A 16,720-nucleotide genomic window follows, 5' to 3' on the forward strand; every position below is an offset into this window, starting at 1 on the left:
AAGGCTGAGACGCTGAAAAGACAAGTAGAAAATTATGAAACTAAATTTAACCTACAAGTCAGCGATGACTCAATTCAAAACCTTGAGATGGAGCTGGGGCAGGAGCCTGTAACTCCCCGCAGCATCTAAGAAACAGTTCTTACACCCCCACCGTCACCGCCGCGTGAGACCTGATCACAGAGGAGGACGGACACACACCGGCACTCTGCCCACTGACCTTCTGCGCTCCCTGGCTTCCTCAGCTGAGAAGTCCTTTCCTGTAGTTGAGGCAGCACCGGCATTCGCAATACCGTTAGCAGAGCCGAGTACAGCACGATTTGTGATTACACCTAGGGGGGTGCTAGCAGAGATGCCCTCTGTACTTTTCTCTACAGCAGAATCAGTTTGTTGCCTGAAAGGGGCTCTGAAATAGAGAAGACATAATGGAAAGCAAAGCAAGTGAACTCAACCGCTGACCGAGACCAGCCACCTCGAGGCAGCACTGACAGTTCATTCTCCTCGCTCCAGACTCGCGTTTTTGTAGAGAACAGCACACATTAAAATGAGTTTTTAAAAAACTTGCAGAAGAGTAAGCAGGAGGAATTCATAGTCTTCACATCCCTGTTTGTAGCAAAAATGATTAGAAAATGTACCTGGTGAACAAGCAGAAGGAATGAACTCCAAGAGCTCGTGCACTGCACGCCCAAGAGCAGCCTGAGCGACACGCGGTGTCTCTAACAGGGCAGCGAGAGGGCCCGATTGACCGCTCCGGTGAGCGAAGAAGCTGAGGTCCCATACGGGCCCTTAACTGCCTGCTGGTGCACGTGTACTACTGAAACTGTCCCACCTAAACCACTCTGGGACTTCTTATCGGCGTTTCCCACGCGGGAGCACGCTTCCAATCCACAATCCACTCCGCAATTCAAAACTTCCAACCCAAATGCTGATTTTCTGCAGCGTTATCTCAGCTGTGAGCCGTTACCTGGTATATTGGCGGGCTGATGCAGTAGCGTTCGCACCGAGAGCTGTGGGACAGGCAGAGACAGGTTGCCACGGGGTGCCCAAGGAGGTAGATGAACCAATGGTAGTGGGTGAGGTAGCTAGAGATGTATTGCGACTGGCTGAAATGTAGGGACTGCTGAGGTCACTACTTCTACCAAATGAAGCACTGTAAAACATCACAAAATCACGTCCTTCAGAGCACAGTAAATATTCAACAGAACATCACCCCAGCTGGGCTCTCAGCCGGAAAGGGAGCAAGTGTTACACCTTAGCAAACCGTCTGGGAGGAGATCGGAGCCCACCGGGGCGGCTACAGGTCGCTCGCGCGGGCTACAGCGCTAGCAGCGCCCCTCTTCGCTAAGCCCAGCCCAGTTTCAGCGAGAGAATAACGGCGGTGGAGGTGCATCGGGGAAGAATCAGGGAAGGGAAAAACCCTCCCGCAGTGAAAGCGGCGCGTGCAGAGCACCCCCGTGGACTGGGCAGAAATAAGGAGCAAGGATGAAGTTGCTTAAAGCAGGGGAGGAGAGAGTGACATAAGCAGGTCTGGCTGCATCACCTCCTAAGGATGCCCAGCACTGCCAGCTTTAGCAACTTGTTTTCAGTGGCTTAAAGCTTCGGCAAAGACGATCAGTTCAGGCTTTAATTTTCTTTAAGGCATGCTTGGCACAAATTCTGTATTTTTTGGAAAAGAGCTTGCAGAACTGTCCAAAAATTATTCAAGAACGCGCAAGGGAAATACACGTTTTGCCAGTTCAAAACAAAACCCTTAAAACCATCATTACTGAAAAGCTGTAACTGTTTGAGTGCTCATACTTTGGAGAAGAGACTGAAGAGTTCTCGAGAAGGGCTCTCATGCGAGGACGTACCCTTTTGCTCTTTCAGAGAAAATCCACCCTGAGTGGGAGAAGTTGCACACCTCTAAACCCAGACTTGATGAAATCTGGCAAAATCTCCTGCCAGAGCCCCAGACAGGGGCTGCTCATTGTCTGCATAGAGCTAACGAGCACGCACGCGTCATCTAGCACCCTGCCACGCCTTTCCCAGCAACTGGTATTCCTGGTTGCTACTGGTCAGACTGGGCTGTCCGCGGGATCAAAGGCCAGGAAGGCTGGAAGGGCCGTCTCTCGCCTCCAGCATCCCAGCGACTCCCGTGCCAGCGCACCCGGAGCAGGGAGGAGAGTGGGTGCACCAGGGATAAAGGGTGACCTAGAGGAAAAGCAGAGCGGGACAACGAGCTGCAGGTTTATGGGACAGCCGGGGACAACGGACCAGGACTGGAAGTCAACGCTAGAGGAAGAGTCAGAGAGAGCCCCCTGAGGCTGAAATGAAAAGTGAAAGGGGCAGGCCAACAGCCAAGGACGGGCGGGCGGAGGAAGGATCCAGCCCAGGTCACTAAGGCACCCAGTTCACAAATTGGGGGTACGTGCCGAGGCCCCCGGCCAGCCCCGCACGAGCTGCCAGCCACCCAGAGAGCCGAAGGAGAGAATGGGGCGTCCCGGAAGGCCTCCGCAGGGAGGAACCTTACATTCGGGCTCTTCAGCCGACGGCTGCTCGCCACATCCAGGCCGCAAAGGAACAAGCAAGTTATTGTCACTAGGTAGCAACCTCTGCCCGAGCCCAAACAAAGCTTCCTCTGGATAGCCGTCCCCTGCCCGGAGCGCTCGGGAGCGGGAAGTCCCGCTGGAAGCAAGTGCCTCCCGTCCTGGCTCTCTGCACCGCGGAGGAGGCCGAGCTCTGGAGACGGGCTGGGAGGAGGGGAGAGCGGGAGCCGAGCCCGGCTGGTGCGGGCGCGCAGGGCCAGCAGCCCTCGAGTTGGAGGAATGAGTGTACTGAGAAGACCATGGCGGTGGAGCGTGTGCTGGGGGAAGGAGCAGGAGGAGCGGCAGGGGAGAAGGCGGTGGCAGCTCTGGGGGCAGCAGGGCTTATGATGGAATCATGGAGTTTCAGAGTTGGAAGGGACCTCTAGAGATCATCCAGCCCCACTCCCCTGCCAAAGCAGGATTGCCCGGAGCACATCCCTCAGGACTGCATCCAGGCGGGTCTTGAAAACCTCCAGAGAAGGGCACTCCACCCCCTCCCTGGGCAGCCTGTGCCAGTGCTCTGTCACCCGAACCCTAAAGAAGTTCTTCCGTGTATTTGAACGGAACTTCCTATGTTCCAACTTGTGCCCATTGCCCCTCGTCCTGTCACTGGGAACCATTGAGAAGAGCCTGGCTCCATCCTCCTTCAACCCACCCTTTAGGTACTGGTAAGCATTAATAAGGTCTCCCCTCAGCCTTCTCTTCTCCAGGCTAAAGAGTCCCAGCTCTCTCAGCCTTTCCTCATAAGGGAGATACTCCAATCCCTTAATCATCTTAGTTGCCCTTCGCTGGACTCGCTCCAGCAGTTCCCTGTCCCTCTTGAACTGGGGAGCCCAAAACTGGACACAGTATTCCAGTTGTGGCCTCACCAGTGCAGAGTAGAGGGGGAGAAGGACCTCCTTTGACCTACTGGCCACACTCTTCCCTGTGCAGCCCAGGATTCCACTGGCCTTTTTGGCAACAAGGGCACACTGCTGGCTCATGGATAATTTACTCTCTACTAGGACCCCCAGATCCTTCTCCTCAGAGCTACTTCCCAGCAGGTCTGCCCCTAACCTACACTGGTGCTTTGCATTCTTCCTCCCCAGGTGCAGGAGGGGCACCGTCCCAGGAGACCCCACGGCACAGGGGCTGGGGCACGAGGGGTGGCTGCAGAAAAGAGAAGGAACCCATTCAGGAAGGGAGGACACGGGAGGGTTACTAATTAAGACCTGACAAGGAGTGTCTTTCAGAAGGGAAATGGGTGAAAAGGGGAGACAGAGGATGGAAGCAGCACCAGGTGATGGGAGTATGGAGGAGGGATGGAGAAGAGTGTGGGGATGGCATTGTGCCAACTCCTACACGCGCCCACGCTCCGGGCTGGAGAAATGTGGTGGTGGGGCATCACGCACACACTCCTGCTCGCAAGAAGGGAGCCTGGGCATTGCCAGCCCTACAGGAATTCACCTCCCCGCCCTGTCGCCTTGCACGGGTGGCATTGCACAGTCCGAGGAGGACTCCAAGGCATTTATTCAATTGTTCACTTTTGATCTAAACAGGGCGAGAAAATTGCGAGAAAAAGGTTAGAGGGGGAATCTCGTTAATTAGCAGCTCATACATATCTGTAAAAGGCAGGATTATGAATTTATGCTGCAGAATTCAACATTGGAAATAAAAAAGGCACTGACACACTGCTACTCGTTCTCTAACATAATCACCATAACATAACCATCAGGGAACGAGCAGTGAAATGGAAAGCAACATTTCAAATCAATAAAAAGAAACACTTCTGGAAACACCTACAGCAAGTAGAATCCAAAATCTTAAAAACCTTCAAAACCTTAAAAAGCTCCCACATATGCTAATAAAAAAGGTTTGCCCAAAACACGTAATGATTTTTTGACACACTGCCATAGGGCATTGCAGAGATCAAAATAGGATTTGCTTATGGAAGTTGACCACAGTGGTGGCTATTAAGAACACTGGTTAAGTATAACCCCTGGCTCCTAAATTCACGATTGCTGGAAGCAAGGAGAGCGTGGGAGGTGGAAGACGGCTCGTAAGTTCTCCCAGCTTTTGCAACTTGTCCTTCAAAACCAGTTGCTGTCAGAAATAGAGCCTGGACTCCACAGATCATTGGCTCAACTCGCTGTGATGGTTTTTAAAACCAGTAAAAAGGTGTATCTACAAATACGTAAAATGAAGGAGAAACTAACTGTGTGAACAAGTGATTTCATTTTGGTGTGCGTGATCCCTTCCTGTGAGACATCTCTCATGGCTGATGCCAAAGGAAGGACGCTGAATTAATTCCACCTGCTATGCCAGTTTTCCTCCAAATCCTTCAACATACAGGTGATGTGAACTGGCTGTCTGAAGGCCAGTATGCATTAAAATGGAGACCAGGCTGTGAGAACAGGGTTCTGTGAGTTTTGGGGGCTGGTGGTACACCCATAGAGAACATAGAATGAACGACACTCACTACCATTACAGAGAGCGCTTCAACATTCACTTCAACTGAAGCTGAAGAGCATTTGCAACATTGCTGCAAGTTATTTTGTCCCCTTTTAGAAGAAAAGCCATTTTCAACATCTTAAGATGATCTGTTGCAGTTCTTTTACTGTTTGTTTGGGGATCATATAAAGCACTTCTAGAACACAACTAGCTATCTTTATGGAGATGAGTGAAATGCCAAGGTAAAGGGGCAATGCAGAGGTACACAACACGTCCTCTCAGTAACATCTGAGTATGACATGTTCATTTAAATTTTTCCTTTCTCAAAACAAGCTTTTATCTTTTGGACTTGTGTTCAGAGTTTTGTTAATACCTGGAAATGACAAAGAGCTTATCCTTAAGAGGCAACCAGCTTCCCTTCCTCATCTTAGAGGCTGATGCATAAGGTTGGAGAAATCAGAGGTTCAATACGACTATATTTAATTTCCGTTTTATACAGGTGCTTTTCTATAGGAAACCATATGGGATAGATGTCAAAGTGATCACGACTTTACCGGTTGTACATAAAATGCAAACCCATTGATCTCTTTAAAGAAAGTACACTTTATTCCTACCTGTCAAAGCTATTCTCTGTGATCGTTTGTAAACCAACACTCCCCTGTGAAAGGACAGAATTCAGCCTTTGCGACAAGAGATCGGTGTTAGCGAAATACCACTGCCAGCCAAGACCTCCTCTAGTCTCCGCACAGTTTAACCAAGAAGATACAGTACAGCTGTGTGAAGATAATACTAAATCTGGTTCTGGATTAGCTGCGATCAACAGCCCACGTTTGTAAAATTTCAACGGACAGCCACGTGAGCGACTGGGCTCTCTCTCGGACTCGGGAGCAGCGAGGCGTGCCAGAAGCAAGGGGCAAAAGCTTTCCAATGTAATCAGCTGCGGCTTGTCGGACCGCCTTTAGCGAGAGACAAGCTCTGGAGGTTGGCCTGTCATCATGTCCCAGGATAGATGTGAAGTCACCCGAATGGATCAGCAGATGGGGACAAGTCTACTGCTTCAAGCGGCCGTTTCACCTTTTGTGGAAACGGGTCTGCGTGTGCTCAGCAGTTGGACAGACACATCCTCAAGCACAGCTTACCTCTACCAACATAAGGTCTAGAACACAAAAAATCCGCCCCTTCCCAAATATCTCAAGCAATTGTTTCGTCTTCAGGACAGTTATTTAGTTCAGGGTCTAGAATTTTGTGAAACACAACCTAAAACCTTGAAATGTTTCTGCCCATAAGCATAGATCAAATGGCTTTGCAGCGTGACATGTTTATACGTGCTGTTTTGATGGGTTCCAGTATTAGCTAAAATAAAGGCGAGGTGATGGCACTGCACTCGTACAAAGGGCTGATCCTCCTTCTCACAACCGAGATGAAAACTCGGTAACATATTATTTGCCTTAACAGAGCAGAGCATTCATTTGCCTCATTCAGAGACAGCCATTATCTGGTACTTGAAGGAAACTGAGCCTCTGCCTTCCAAAGGGGTAAAAGATACTGCCAATTAAAGAAGTTATGCACCGGATTGCTTTCCTGACTCTGCTGGGCTGGTTTACCAGCAATCAGCCTCTACAATTTCACAGACGTTGTGCAGAAGCTGCGGCATTACTGCCACAAAAATGGTTGGAGACATCAGTCTCACTCCTTAGCAAGTGCTGTAAGTCAGGCACAAGAACACTGCCACTTTTCTGATAATGGTGCCATAAACATGGACTAATATAAACCAAAATTAAAGATAAGCTACAACTTACCTGTCAATAGCTATTTGAATAATGCTTTCAGACTGTAATTACTTTATTCTCTTTTTATGATCCATTTTGGTTTTATTATCTAACCATAATACTAGCATAAAACTGAGACAAGGCTTTGCATTTGAATTACGTGAACGAGAGTATTTCAATTCAGTTCCACAATTTACAAATCAACAAAAAGGAGGGTCTTTAAAAAGACTATTTAGTGTGACAAACGTCAGCAAATCTTAATTTTCATTTCCTGCTCTCAGCAGAAGAGGGTCCCAAGGCCAGTGACACCGATGCAGCAAGCAGCAAGCAGAAGGCTGAAGTCTGGGAGGCACGTTAAGAGCAGGCCGGCCGGCCTGGGAGCCCAGGTAAGAGAGAACCGGACATACCTTTTCAAGTAGGTAGATACGTAGGTAGTGGGTGCACCAGAATGGGGAGCTTCGTTTCCCTTTGATTCATCCCTCCACGGCTGCCGGGTGTAGGAGCCGCTCCGCACTAGGTTAACAGCCGATTCTCTACCGCAGGAGAGAGCACAAGGTTTGTTTAGAAAAACTTTTGGAGGCTGCTTTTGGTTCCTCTCCAGTCCCACAACACAAATCCTTCCCTTACACCTACACGCACCGTGTTCCCACGTGACACAACTCACCGAAACACCTCTTGTGGCCTTAACACCAGTTGCTGCTATTGCCAGCGGTACTGCTTAACGATCACCAGATAACGTAATATTTTGCATAAAGAGGAACAAGGTCCTTTTTAGTCAGAAAACTTGCAATTGAAATTTAGATTGTCCATAAAAGTAATTTCACATATCAAATAATGTCACCTGACATTCTCTCTGCCGCCCTGCATCAAACATCATTGCGTAAACGGACAGATACTGCGACTGCAGGGGAAGATTTTATTCTCCGAGGTATCCAGGCAATGACAGTAAAGCAATTCCGTATGGGAAATCCTTTGTTATACTTAGCAGCAGAAAACAACAAACAAAATATTTGGCAATATCTAAAACTACTTGACAAGTTATCAATAAATTACTAGTAGTCCTATTTATCATAGTTATCTGAAATCAGGGTTCCTTTTCCTAATACAAACTTTGGCAGTATGTCCTGTTCTTTTCTGGTCTCGGACAGGACCTCGAGCTTGTAATGCAATACAAACCCATTCACTCATCAGCCTGCGATTATTTTTCATTTTTCAATTGCCGTGTCCATGCCGCTGCCCTTTCAGACACCTGTGGGTTCCACGAAGTGAAACTCAGCTGTTCTGAAAGGACAGAATATTGGGAAAAAATCTGTCCTGCACAGTACATCTGGGCACCATCTGTTCACGCGGGCCAATTCTCCTCATTCCCTACTTTTACAAGCGAAGGACACTTATCAGCAGTCAGCTGGATGTGCCACTCAATATAAGCCACTGCCAAAACCGCTCAGGCTTATCATTTAAACACAAATTGTCTGCTAAACTCCCAATCACAGTGACTGGCTGAGATTAAGCAAGAACGCAGCAGGGAGGTTCCAGCAAAAGATCAGCAAAGAAACTCAAACTGTGCTGAAATCCTCTCGGGGTGGTCATCTGCCGTGACTTTTTCACAACAATTACACTTCCCAATGACTCCTCTGTAGGTGCCTTTCTAGCGCTGCTGTGGAAGTGGCTGGAAACGAGACTAAACTCAAATTTTACTCCTTCTGGCACAAGCTGTGAAGAACCTGTTTGTAGAGATCAGCTCCTCAAATATTTCTCGAGATACTGGACATTTATCCCATTTATACTGTGGTTCTCTCCAGGGACGACTACACACATTCACTGTAAAACCAACCCCTGCGACGGACACAGTTCCATCCAGGAGAGAGTTCACAAACTTTGGGGAATCAAAAAATGACAGCTGCGTGAACAAAGGGACAGAAGGTGACTACTGAGCGAGTGACAAGTAGGAGTGCAGGTGCCAGTTACAAAAGGAGGCATCTGCATATAAAAGGGAAAAGGATGCGTAAATGGTGTCTCCTGGCTGGAGACCACACGTGTGCGAACACAGGGGTGGAGAACCCCCTGTCGCCCTGCTCACCTCGATGCAAAGCAACGTACCAGAACTTTTATAGATCAGAAGAGAGCTCTCGATATTGTGAGCTCCCACGTGCCCGGGACTGCTGAGAAAATATATGAAGCATGAATATAGAAAAAAAGGTATTCCAGGGGAACTTTCGACAGGACAGAAGCTGAGCATTAAGTTCAGTCTCACCTGTTTTCTTTTTCTTCTATATCGCTCGTACTGCTCAGTCTTCTGGGGGCTATTGTGGCAAGATAGCTCTTGTTGTCTTTATCCTGGTGAAGCAAAAGGAGTATTTCAACTGCACAGCTGTTGCGCTTCCAGCACGTTCAATGACAACTAAATTCACATTCAAATCTCTGCAACTAAGAAAGCATTCTCCTGTCTAAGGACAACTGGTTTAAGGCATTTTCTTGGACAACACATACCACAGCATAAAAGCGTCAGTTCTGAAAATGATTTTCTGAAGAGTGTGCCAGTGAATGAGAGCTGCTTCCAACTAAAACTACTTATAAATCATAGAATGATAGAATAGTGCGGGTTGGGAGGGACCTTTAAAGGTCACCTAGTCCAACCTCCCTACAACGAGCAGGAACATCTTCAACCAGATCAAGTTGCTCAGAGCCCCATACAACCTGACCGGGAACGTTTCCAGGGATGGGGCATCTACCCACGGGCAGCAAAGCCAGAACTGGTGAATACATGGGATGGGATTCACAAATACAGCTGGTGGATGCAGGCGGAATCCATATAGGTAACAGGTGAAGGAGAATTTCCACTGCAGGTATGTGCTGCTGTTTGGATTAGATATTTTCCGGTAAGGAATGGGCCATGCCAGAGCAGCAGCAGTTCGCTGGCAGCCCACTCCAAACCGAGCAGGAATTTGGTCAAAGGGGCACCGAACTCCAGTTCTGCAAGAACAACTGATAGCATAGGAGTAATTTTGGCAAGAAGAAAAAAAGAAAGAATGAAGGAGACCTAAGTTTGTTATGGATACAAACCCCAGCGTATGGATACAAAACAAAAGAGAAAGGGTCTTAAACCTGTGAGGTAAATTCTGTTTAACTGGGATGCACTGAATCATCTTTGCTGAAAGCCAAACCTTTTCTTTGTTGTCTAATAATGCCGATATCCGAGGACTTGAAGAAGAACGATAGATAGAAGTCTTATCTCTCTGTGCTTCACGAGTAGCGGCGACTTCACTCAACATGTTGTGGCTGCCGGTCTTCCGTAGTCCCAGCCGCCACGACGAAGGTGACTCATCCTTCTGCTCGTCTGTCTTGCTGAGCCAACTGAACTGCAGAGGAGAAACAGGGACGTTTGGAAGGAGTAAGAGCACTGCAAGGCACAACTGAAGTTCTGAAAGTGTTTCAACAAGCCCCGGTTTTTGCTGGGCTACACTTGTAAACGTAAGATGGAGTGACTTTGATTTGCCGCTTAGCTTTAATTATAGGACATAGCTCAAGGGGAACTCACAGGGATGCAAAGTGCTGTAGTGCCCTCATCCCCAAGGACAGACGATGAAAGAAATCTTGTGTCATAGTGCAGCTCCCTTTGCCTACACAATGCCCTTCTCCAGCTTTGCAGAAAGGATATAAGGAACAATGAGGCTTTTATTAGCACCCGTTTAGGAAGGGGGAATTATTCAATAAAGGCAGAAACCCCAAAAAAGTAATCAACTCTTTTGGGACTAACTGCAAATAAACCCCTTACACAGACCAAACTGGAGAAAGTCCAGGAGAAGCCATTAAGATCATCAGGGAGCTGGAGCACACACCACCACGAGGAAACCTGGCCTGTTTAGCACGGAAAAGAGAAGGCAAAGAAAGGATTTGATTGCTCTGCTGCTTGCAGGGTGGGGTTTGCAGAGGATATGGAACCAGACTTCTTCTCAACAGTCTACAGTGAAAGGAGAAGGAAGAACAGACCCAAGTTCCAACACGGGAAATCCCAACTGACGTGAAGGAAGACATACCTCCCGGCAGGAGCGATGCGGCACTGGGACAGGGAGCAAGAGAGTGGGGCTTCTCCATCCTCAGAGACTTTTCAATACTCAGCCGAGCTCAGGCAGTTCAAAGCCACATGACATAGGCTTGGAGCCGGCCCTGCTTCGAGCAAGAGGTTGGACTACAGGTTTGCAGAGGCCCGTTCTAGCTTAAAGCTTTCTACGAGCAGGGAACTGCATATTCTATACACATTACAGAACGGCCTTTGTGGATTCTGTTACTTGAGGCACTTCTGACAAGCGTATATTATTCCTCAAATATACAACTGCTTAAATGTACAGCTGTCGTTATAGTTATTAAGTCTTACAAAAAGATGCCGACTGCCATTCAAGAACGGAGCCTGGGCACCGCGAGAGATAATTCTACAAAGAAAGGGGCTGAACGCTGGGTTGTATAGGAGATAAAGCAAACAAAACATTAGGGATTATTGGAAAAGAATAGAATATGAAACACAACACCATTATGCCTCTGTGTTACTGCAGGGTACAATCACACCTTTGATATCACGCACAGCTCTGCTCCGCAGCTCAAAAGCAGCACTGAAGAAGGGGAAGAGATTCAGAGAAAGGCAACAAGAACGAGTAGAGCGAGACAGCTTTTGTAGGAGGAGTTATTCAGAATATCAGGAGTCTCCAGGCTGAGATATGACCAAGGTAAACAAAATCCTCAGTGGTATATAGAAGGGTGACTAAGGATCAATTATTCCTTGTTCCTTCCCAGAAAGGAACTAGGGGCAGCGGACAAAAGCGGCGTGGGGCAGGCGTAAAGAAACAGGTGCAGGAAGTTCTGCATAATACATAATTATGCTGAAGAACCCTTTGCCACTGGACATTATAGGATCCCAAACATTATGGGGACTCAAAAAGCGACTGCATAAATTCAGAGAGGAAAAGTCTCTCTGAGGGAGGGTACTGAATACAGAAAATACAGCAGGTTCAGCAAGTCCCCGAAATGCAAACTGCGAGAAGGTGGGAGAGAAGTCCAGTTAGATTCCGCCTTCTCTAGTGTCTTTTCATGGTCACTGCCAAGGGCAGGATGCTGGGGTAACGAGGCTTTCGGTCAAAGCTGATACAACCGTTATTGCACCCTATTCTACGTAACACAAAATATCTGACATTATCCAGAATAAATGAAGCTGCTGGGGAGCTCGGCCGTCTATCTCATTGACTCAAGACTCCGAAGATAAAATTATCACTGCAGTATTTTAGCAGTGTTTCTTATCTAATGTTATTTTAATGCAGATGCAGAGTTAATCTCCTGTACTCCACCAATTCCAGCACTTCCAGTCCACTGAGCTACACAGCTCTAATGCTTTAATGTCGTTTTGACGCTTTCCTCAGAGAAAGCTCAAATCCACAGTACGCCTTCTGTAATTCCTGAACAACACAGGAACAGCAAATATTAATAACTCCACCAATGGAGGGCAATACAAGCACTGTTATTTCCCCAAACAAAACCCAATCTGACAAAGGGTTACAGAAGAATCAAACATGTAAGAGATGGTAAAGCAGCTGATCTTAAGTGATTGAGGTCAAGTTAATAACTGCTTTGCACACAGGCCCTCTTTTATACCCTAACAGCCTTATTCTGGGTTAAACAGCTCAAATGAGTGCGAACAATACTCTGCAGCTGCGAAAAGGTTAACTGAAGTGCTCACACTTCCCAGTGTCCTTTACCACCTCCCCTGCTACGCCAGCCTGAGGCCAACAGCGCCCAGAGGAGCCCTATTTCATCTGATCGGGACGAGAAGTTTGATTTTTGACATGCTACTAAGTCTAAAATCGTGACGAAGCAAGAAACATTTTCCCTCTCGCATGTACCTAGTGCTTCAGACTTTGGCAAGGTGCCGGCATTGTGTAGCTGTCCTCCATATTCTGGTGCAAAAAGAAACCAGGAGCGTAAGATGCCAGTCCTCAGCAGAACACGGAGTCTCCTGGTGCCACCTAGCTGAGTGACGTGAGAGCTGGAGAACTCAGATAAGATTTCAGTAACTCTACTTCACCTTTAAAAAGCTTCCACAGCCTAGCTATCTAGTCAGAGGCAAACTTTATCCTCTCTGCTTACTGGGCCCGTAACATCACACCACTGAACCAACGGAGTTTGGCAAGTCAGAGGCACTTCAGCTGACGATGCCAAATCCACTGCTGATACATCAGCAGGAACCGGCTTTGGTGAAAGATGTCCTGCTGGTAAGAGATTGGCATCAGCTCCCTCAGAAGTGACAGCGACACAAAGCACTTGCGGAAAGCAGGGTTTCCCTGCGAACAGCGCGATTTGCTTCAGAGGGTAAAAGATTCAAGAGGAACCTTATCGTACAACCACCCTCCTTTGAGCCAGCCCTACACCGTTGTTAACGCAGCACCTTTATCAAAATTGCAGAATGTCATGCTTCCCGTCTTACAGCTCCTCTGAAAATGGGTTTCAGAGTGTCCGTTTCCCAGCGAAACCTCCTGCTTTCAAGCTCTGCTGGAGTCCCCATTGATTCCAAATTCACTTACTCTTCTGGCAGATGCAGTGAAGGAGTTGGGCTCGGGTGGCGGTATTTGCTCAGTGATGCTAGGCCTGGTTTCATGGCTGGAGTGGTTGGCAAAGGGCTCTTCCTTCCTTTCTACAATTTTAAACGAGAAGAGAAACCAAACGTTTCAGTATCGCGCTCCCAAGGCCCTCCTTTACCAGCACAGGGCGCAGCGCGCTCAAGTTCAGCGCCGCTGCGACCTCAACGCGCTGTAGATCCCGACGATGATGTCAGTGCCGAGGCTGAGGGCTTTCTGCAAGGAGGCTTCCTACGGGCTGAAAAATACGACGGACTCATTTGCCCGGCAAAGCTTTTGAACGCCATCCCCACAGGCAAGCACGATCTTTGCAGAAAGCACCTCAAGGAGGACAAACAGTTGGTTTTGGTTTGTTTTTTTTTTTTTGTTTATCCACGATTTTGTTTCCTCTCAGGGATTGTTCCTCCCGCGCCGCGCTCGGGAAGAGAAGCGGAACACGCCGTTCCCGTCGCGGCACACGGCCCCGAGCCGGCCTGCTGGCGGGCGGCGTTGCACGGCTCTGCTGCGGCTGCTTACGCTGCTGGGCACAATTTCTGGTCTTCTACAGCAAAATCTATTTTTCTACACAAAACGAGGACTGATTCCCAACAAAAATCTCCAACGGGGCTCACAGCAAGCCAAGCAAATGCCACCAAAGCTCACCACTGGCTCCCCGCTTTTAGACAAGCGCAAGCGTTAATTTATTTTGTAATGTATGTAATGTATTTTGTAATGGATGTAAGAACATCCACCAGATGTTACCAGGAGCTGAAACTACGTCTCAGGCAATGGGTTCCACTGTCAGGAGCACCCGGGGCTCCCAAACGGACTATCTACCGGCCACAGCCTCCTGCGAGGTGCCCGAGAAATGATGCGCCTCCACCAACCAACCAACGGATTCCTCTGGCAGCTACGAGTGCCTCACACAGCCACGGGTGTGAAAAAACAAAGTAGTTTTAAGTGTAAGCACCCAAACAGTTCTGGCAAACGAGGTATGTGCAGGGAATAAATATCCTCTACTACATATCCAAAGCAGTTTGGTACGGAGCATCTGTGAGGATGGCACCTTGGAGCACCAAGATCAATCTTTCTGAAACAAGCGTTCTCACTCTTAGGATATAGGGTTCAAAGGACAGGGAAAACAGAAAAGAGCAAGCCCAGAGCAAACATTTTAAACCAACAGGCAGTTAGCAGGACTGACAGATGCAGAATTAAAGAGAGTTAACGAGATCTTCCCCCGGGAGGTCCGCGTGATATCGAAATCTCAGCCACATTTCCCTCTCTTTGTGTGATCTCAGAACTTCCACCGAAGCCACCGAGACAGAGCATTTCAGTTCTTGAGCCCAACACGCAGATGCGCTGCACTTTTCAACAGCCCTTTTAGGAAGGGTGATGATGTAAAGATGACCCCTTTCTCCTTGCAGGCCTGACCCGGCGTGGAAACGCACACAGACCACAAATCGCATCCTTGCCGACTACCGGATTTCTCGAGAGCGAAGCCGGTAAATCACAGGAGTATCCTCGAGAGTGCAGGGAGGGGAGAACAGACCCGAGCTGAGAGCCAGCGGGCTTTACCGGCTGGGCTGGGCGGTGACCGGGAGCCCGTTCCGGAAGGTTATAGTACACGGGTCAACTTTTAAGGTCAAGCCTAATTACAAGGGCACAAGCTTAAGCGGTAATGACAGGTTGGAAAGGACTCGAACTGCGAGCAATGCGACCGAAAGGAGTCGACTGCAGAAGGAGGACAGGCAAAAGCACCTTGTACCGGCAGCGAGAGAGACCGGGCGACCACAGGCATCGTTGTCTTTAGGGGAGGGGCCCACATGTTATTTCACTAAAATTTTGAGCCGTAAACATTGCGAATTCCAATCAAGGGAAACCGGCGAGGATTATATTTCAATCTCCCCACAACAAATCTGGTGAGACTAAAAATTTAGTTCTCTAATTTGGCAAGTTGGCATAAATATAATTTTTCTTAAGGGTTTTTTTTGGGGGGGGTCTTTTTATTTTTTTTTTTATTTTTTTTTTATTTTTTGTTTTTAAACACTGAAAGCTTCCCTGGCCTGCTGTAATTCACAATAACACCCACACAGATAACGACCATAGAATTCTATACTGATCTTTCCCTTGTTCATATACAACCCAATGCCAAATTGTTAATTGTCCTCAGGATGAATAAAATGGCACTAATGCCCTCAGTTTCCTTTGTTTGCAGAACACAAATTTCTTACAGACTGTAAGAAACACGGTACTCTCTGAAGCACTCCAGCAAATTTCACTGCTCAACTCTTCACGCTTCTCCTCCTCCCACAGCCTCTGCAAATTCCACAAATTTATTGCAACCTGAGACCCTGCAAAACACACCTCAAAATAAACTCCTGGATTATACCGCCAGCTTCTGCTTTGGCCCGCCTTACGCTCACTTACCAAAGGAGCTAATTTTTTTTTGATTTAAAATGATCACTCATAACAATATTTCGGCGCTTTTTTTCCCCTTCATCTGGACTTTGAACACTTTAGGAAAACAGTTGTCTTCTATCTGTCCAGCACTGCTTAGAATCACGAAGCTATGTGAATATTGAATCTCAGTAGAAAACGAAGAGGAATACGGAAATAATTTCCGCGTTTTCAAAAACACGCCTCCTATATCCATCCAAGCATTTAAAACATCTAGCAGATAATAAAGCATAATTGTCCTTAAGATTGTGTTTGAAACTAGTAATATTGTGAAATTTATAATTTTCCTATGAAAAAACTATTTTCATCTCTACTTCTCTTTGGAGTCCCCCTATAAGACGTGGGCTGATGGCGTTATCTCATGAACCTTGTTCCAAAAAAGAGTCCTGAAAAGGTACACCCCGTTCACACGTGCAACAACTGACAACTGTGTCTGCGTCCAGCCAGATAAGTTCATGTTCGTTTTCTCAGAGATTTGAGAAGTTTACAAAGTGGGGTTTCAATTTGAATTGAAATTTCTCAAAGGAGCCCCTAATCTCCCTCGGGAAGGCGAGCGCAGGTACAAAGCCCGAAGCCTGATGCTTCGTCATCACTTGAATGCTTTTTGGCTGTGATTTGTTTTAGCTTTAGTGGTTTGAAATAGATTAGTATAATGCCCTTTGCTCAGTGAATTAACTCAATAAAAAGACCTGCTCTGGTTTTACACAAAATTTAATGCCGAGTGCTGCAGCGCTTTTCCCCGCTGAAGGACCTTATGGTGCTCCTGAATCAGTTCCACACCGCACGGCTCCGCTTCTCGGAGCTACACATACGTCAGAGGGGCTTTGGGCAAGTTCCTACCGCATTGAGAAGAACTGGCACAGAGCTAAACAGGGCTGCCGGCTACTAAAAACCCTGATTTAGG

General features: G+C 47.6%; 1 protein-coding gene across 1 annotated transcript in view; it reads right to left on the bottom strand.

Moving 5' to 3' along the window:
• Positions 1 to 16,720, bottom strand: part of LOC309680830 (protein phosphatase 1 regulatory subunit 12B-like) — a gene marked incomplete at its 3' end in the record, with an annotated part of 60,058 nt that overhangs the window by 19,717 nt on the left and 23,621 nt on the right. Inside the window, exons 9-14 of the mRNA XM_082494581.1 lie at positions 13,327 to 13,436; positions 9,925 to 10,119; positions 9,015 to 9,097; positions 7,168 to 7,293; positions 962 to 1,147; positions 218 to 403 (exon numbers count right to left, since the gene is read on the bottom strand). Coding sequence (XP_082350707.1) covers positions 218 to 403; positions 962 to 1,147; positions 7,168 to 7,293; positions 9,015 to 9,097; positions 9,925 to 10,119; positions 13,327 to 13,436 — 886 coding nt within the window. The remainder of the gene's footprint in view (positions 1 to 217; positions 404 to 961; positions 1,148 to 7,167; positions 7,294 to 9,014; positions 9,098 to 9,924; positions 10,120 to 13,326; positions 13,437 to 16,720) is intronic.

This window comes from Vanellus vanellus (assembly GCF_965231255.1).
Source record: "Vanellus vanellus genome assembly, chromosome: 23".
Taxonomy (NCBI): Eukaryota; Metazoa; Chordata; class Aves; order Charadriiformes; family Charadriidae; genus Vanellus; species Vanellus vanellus.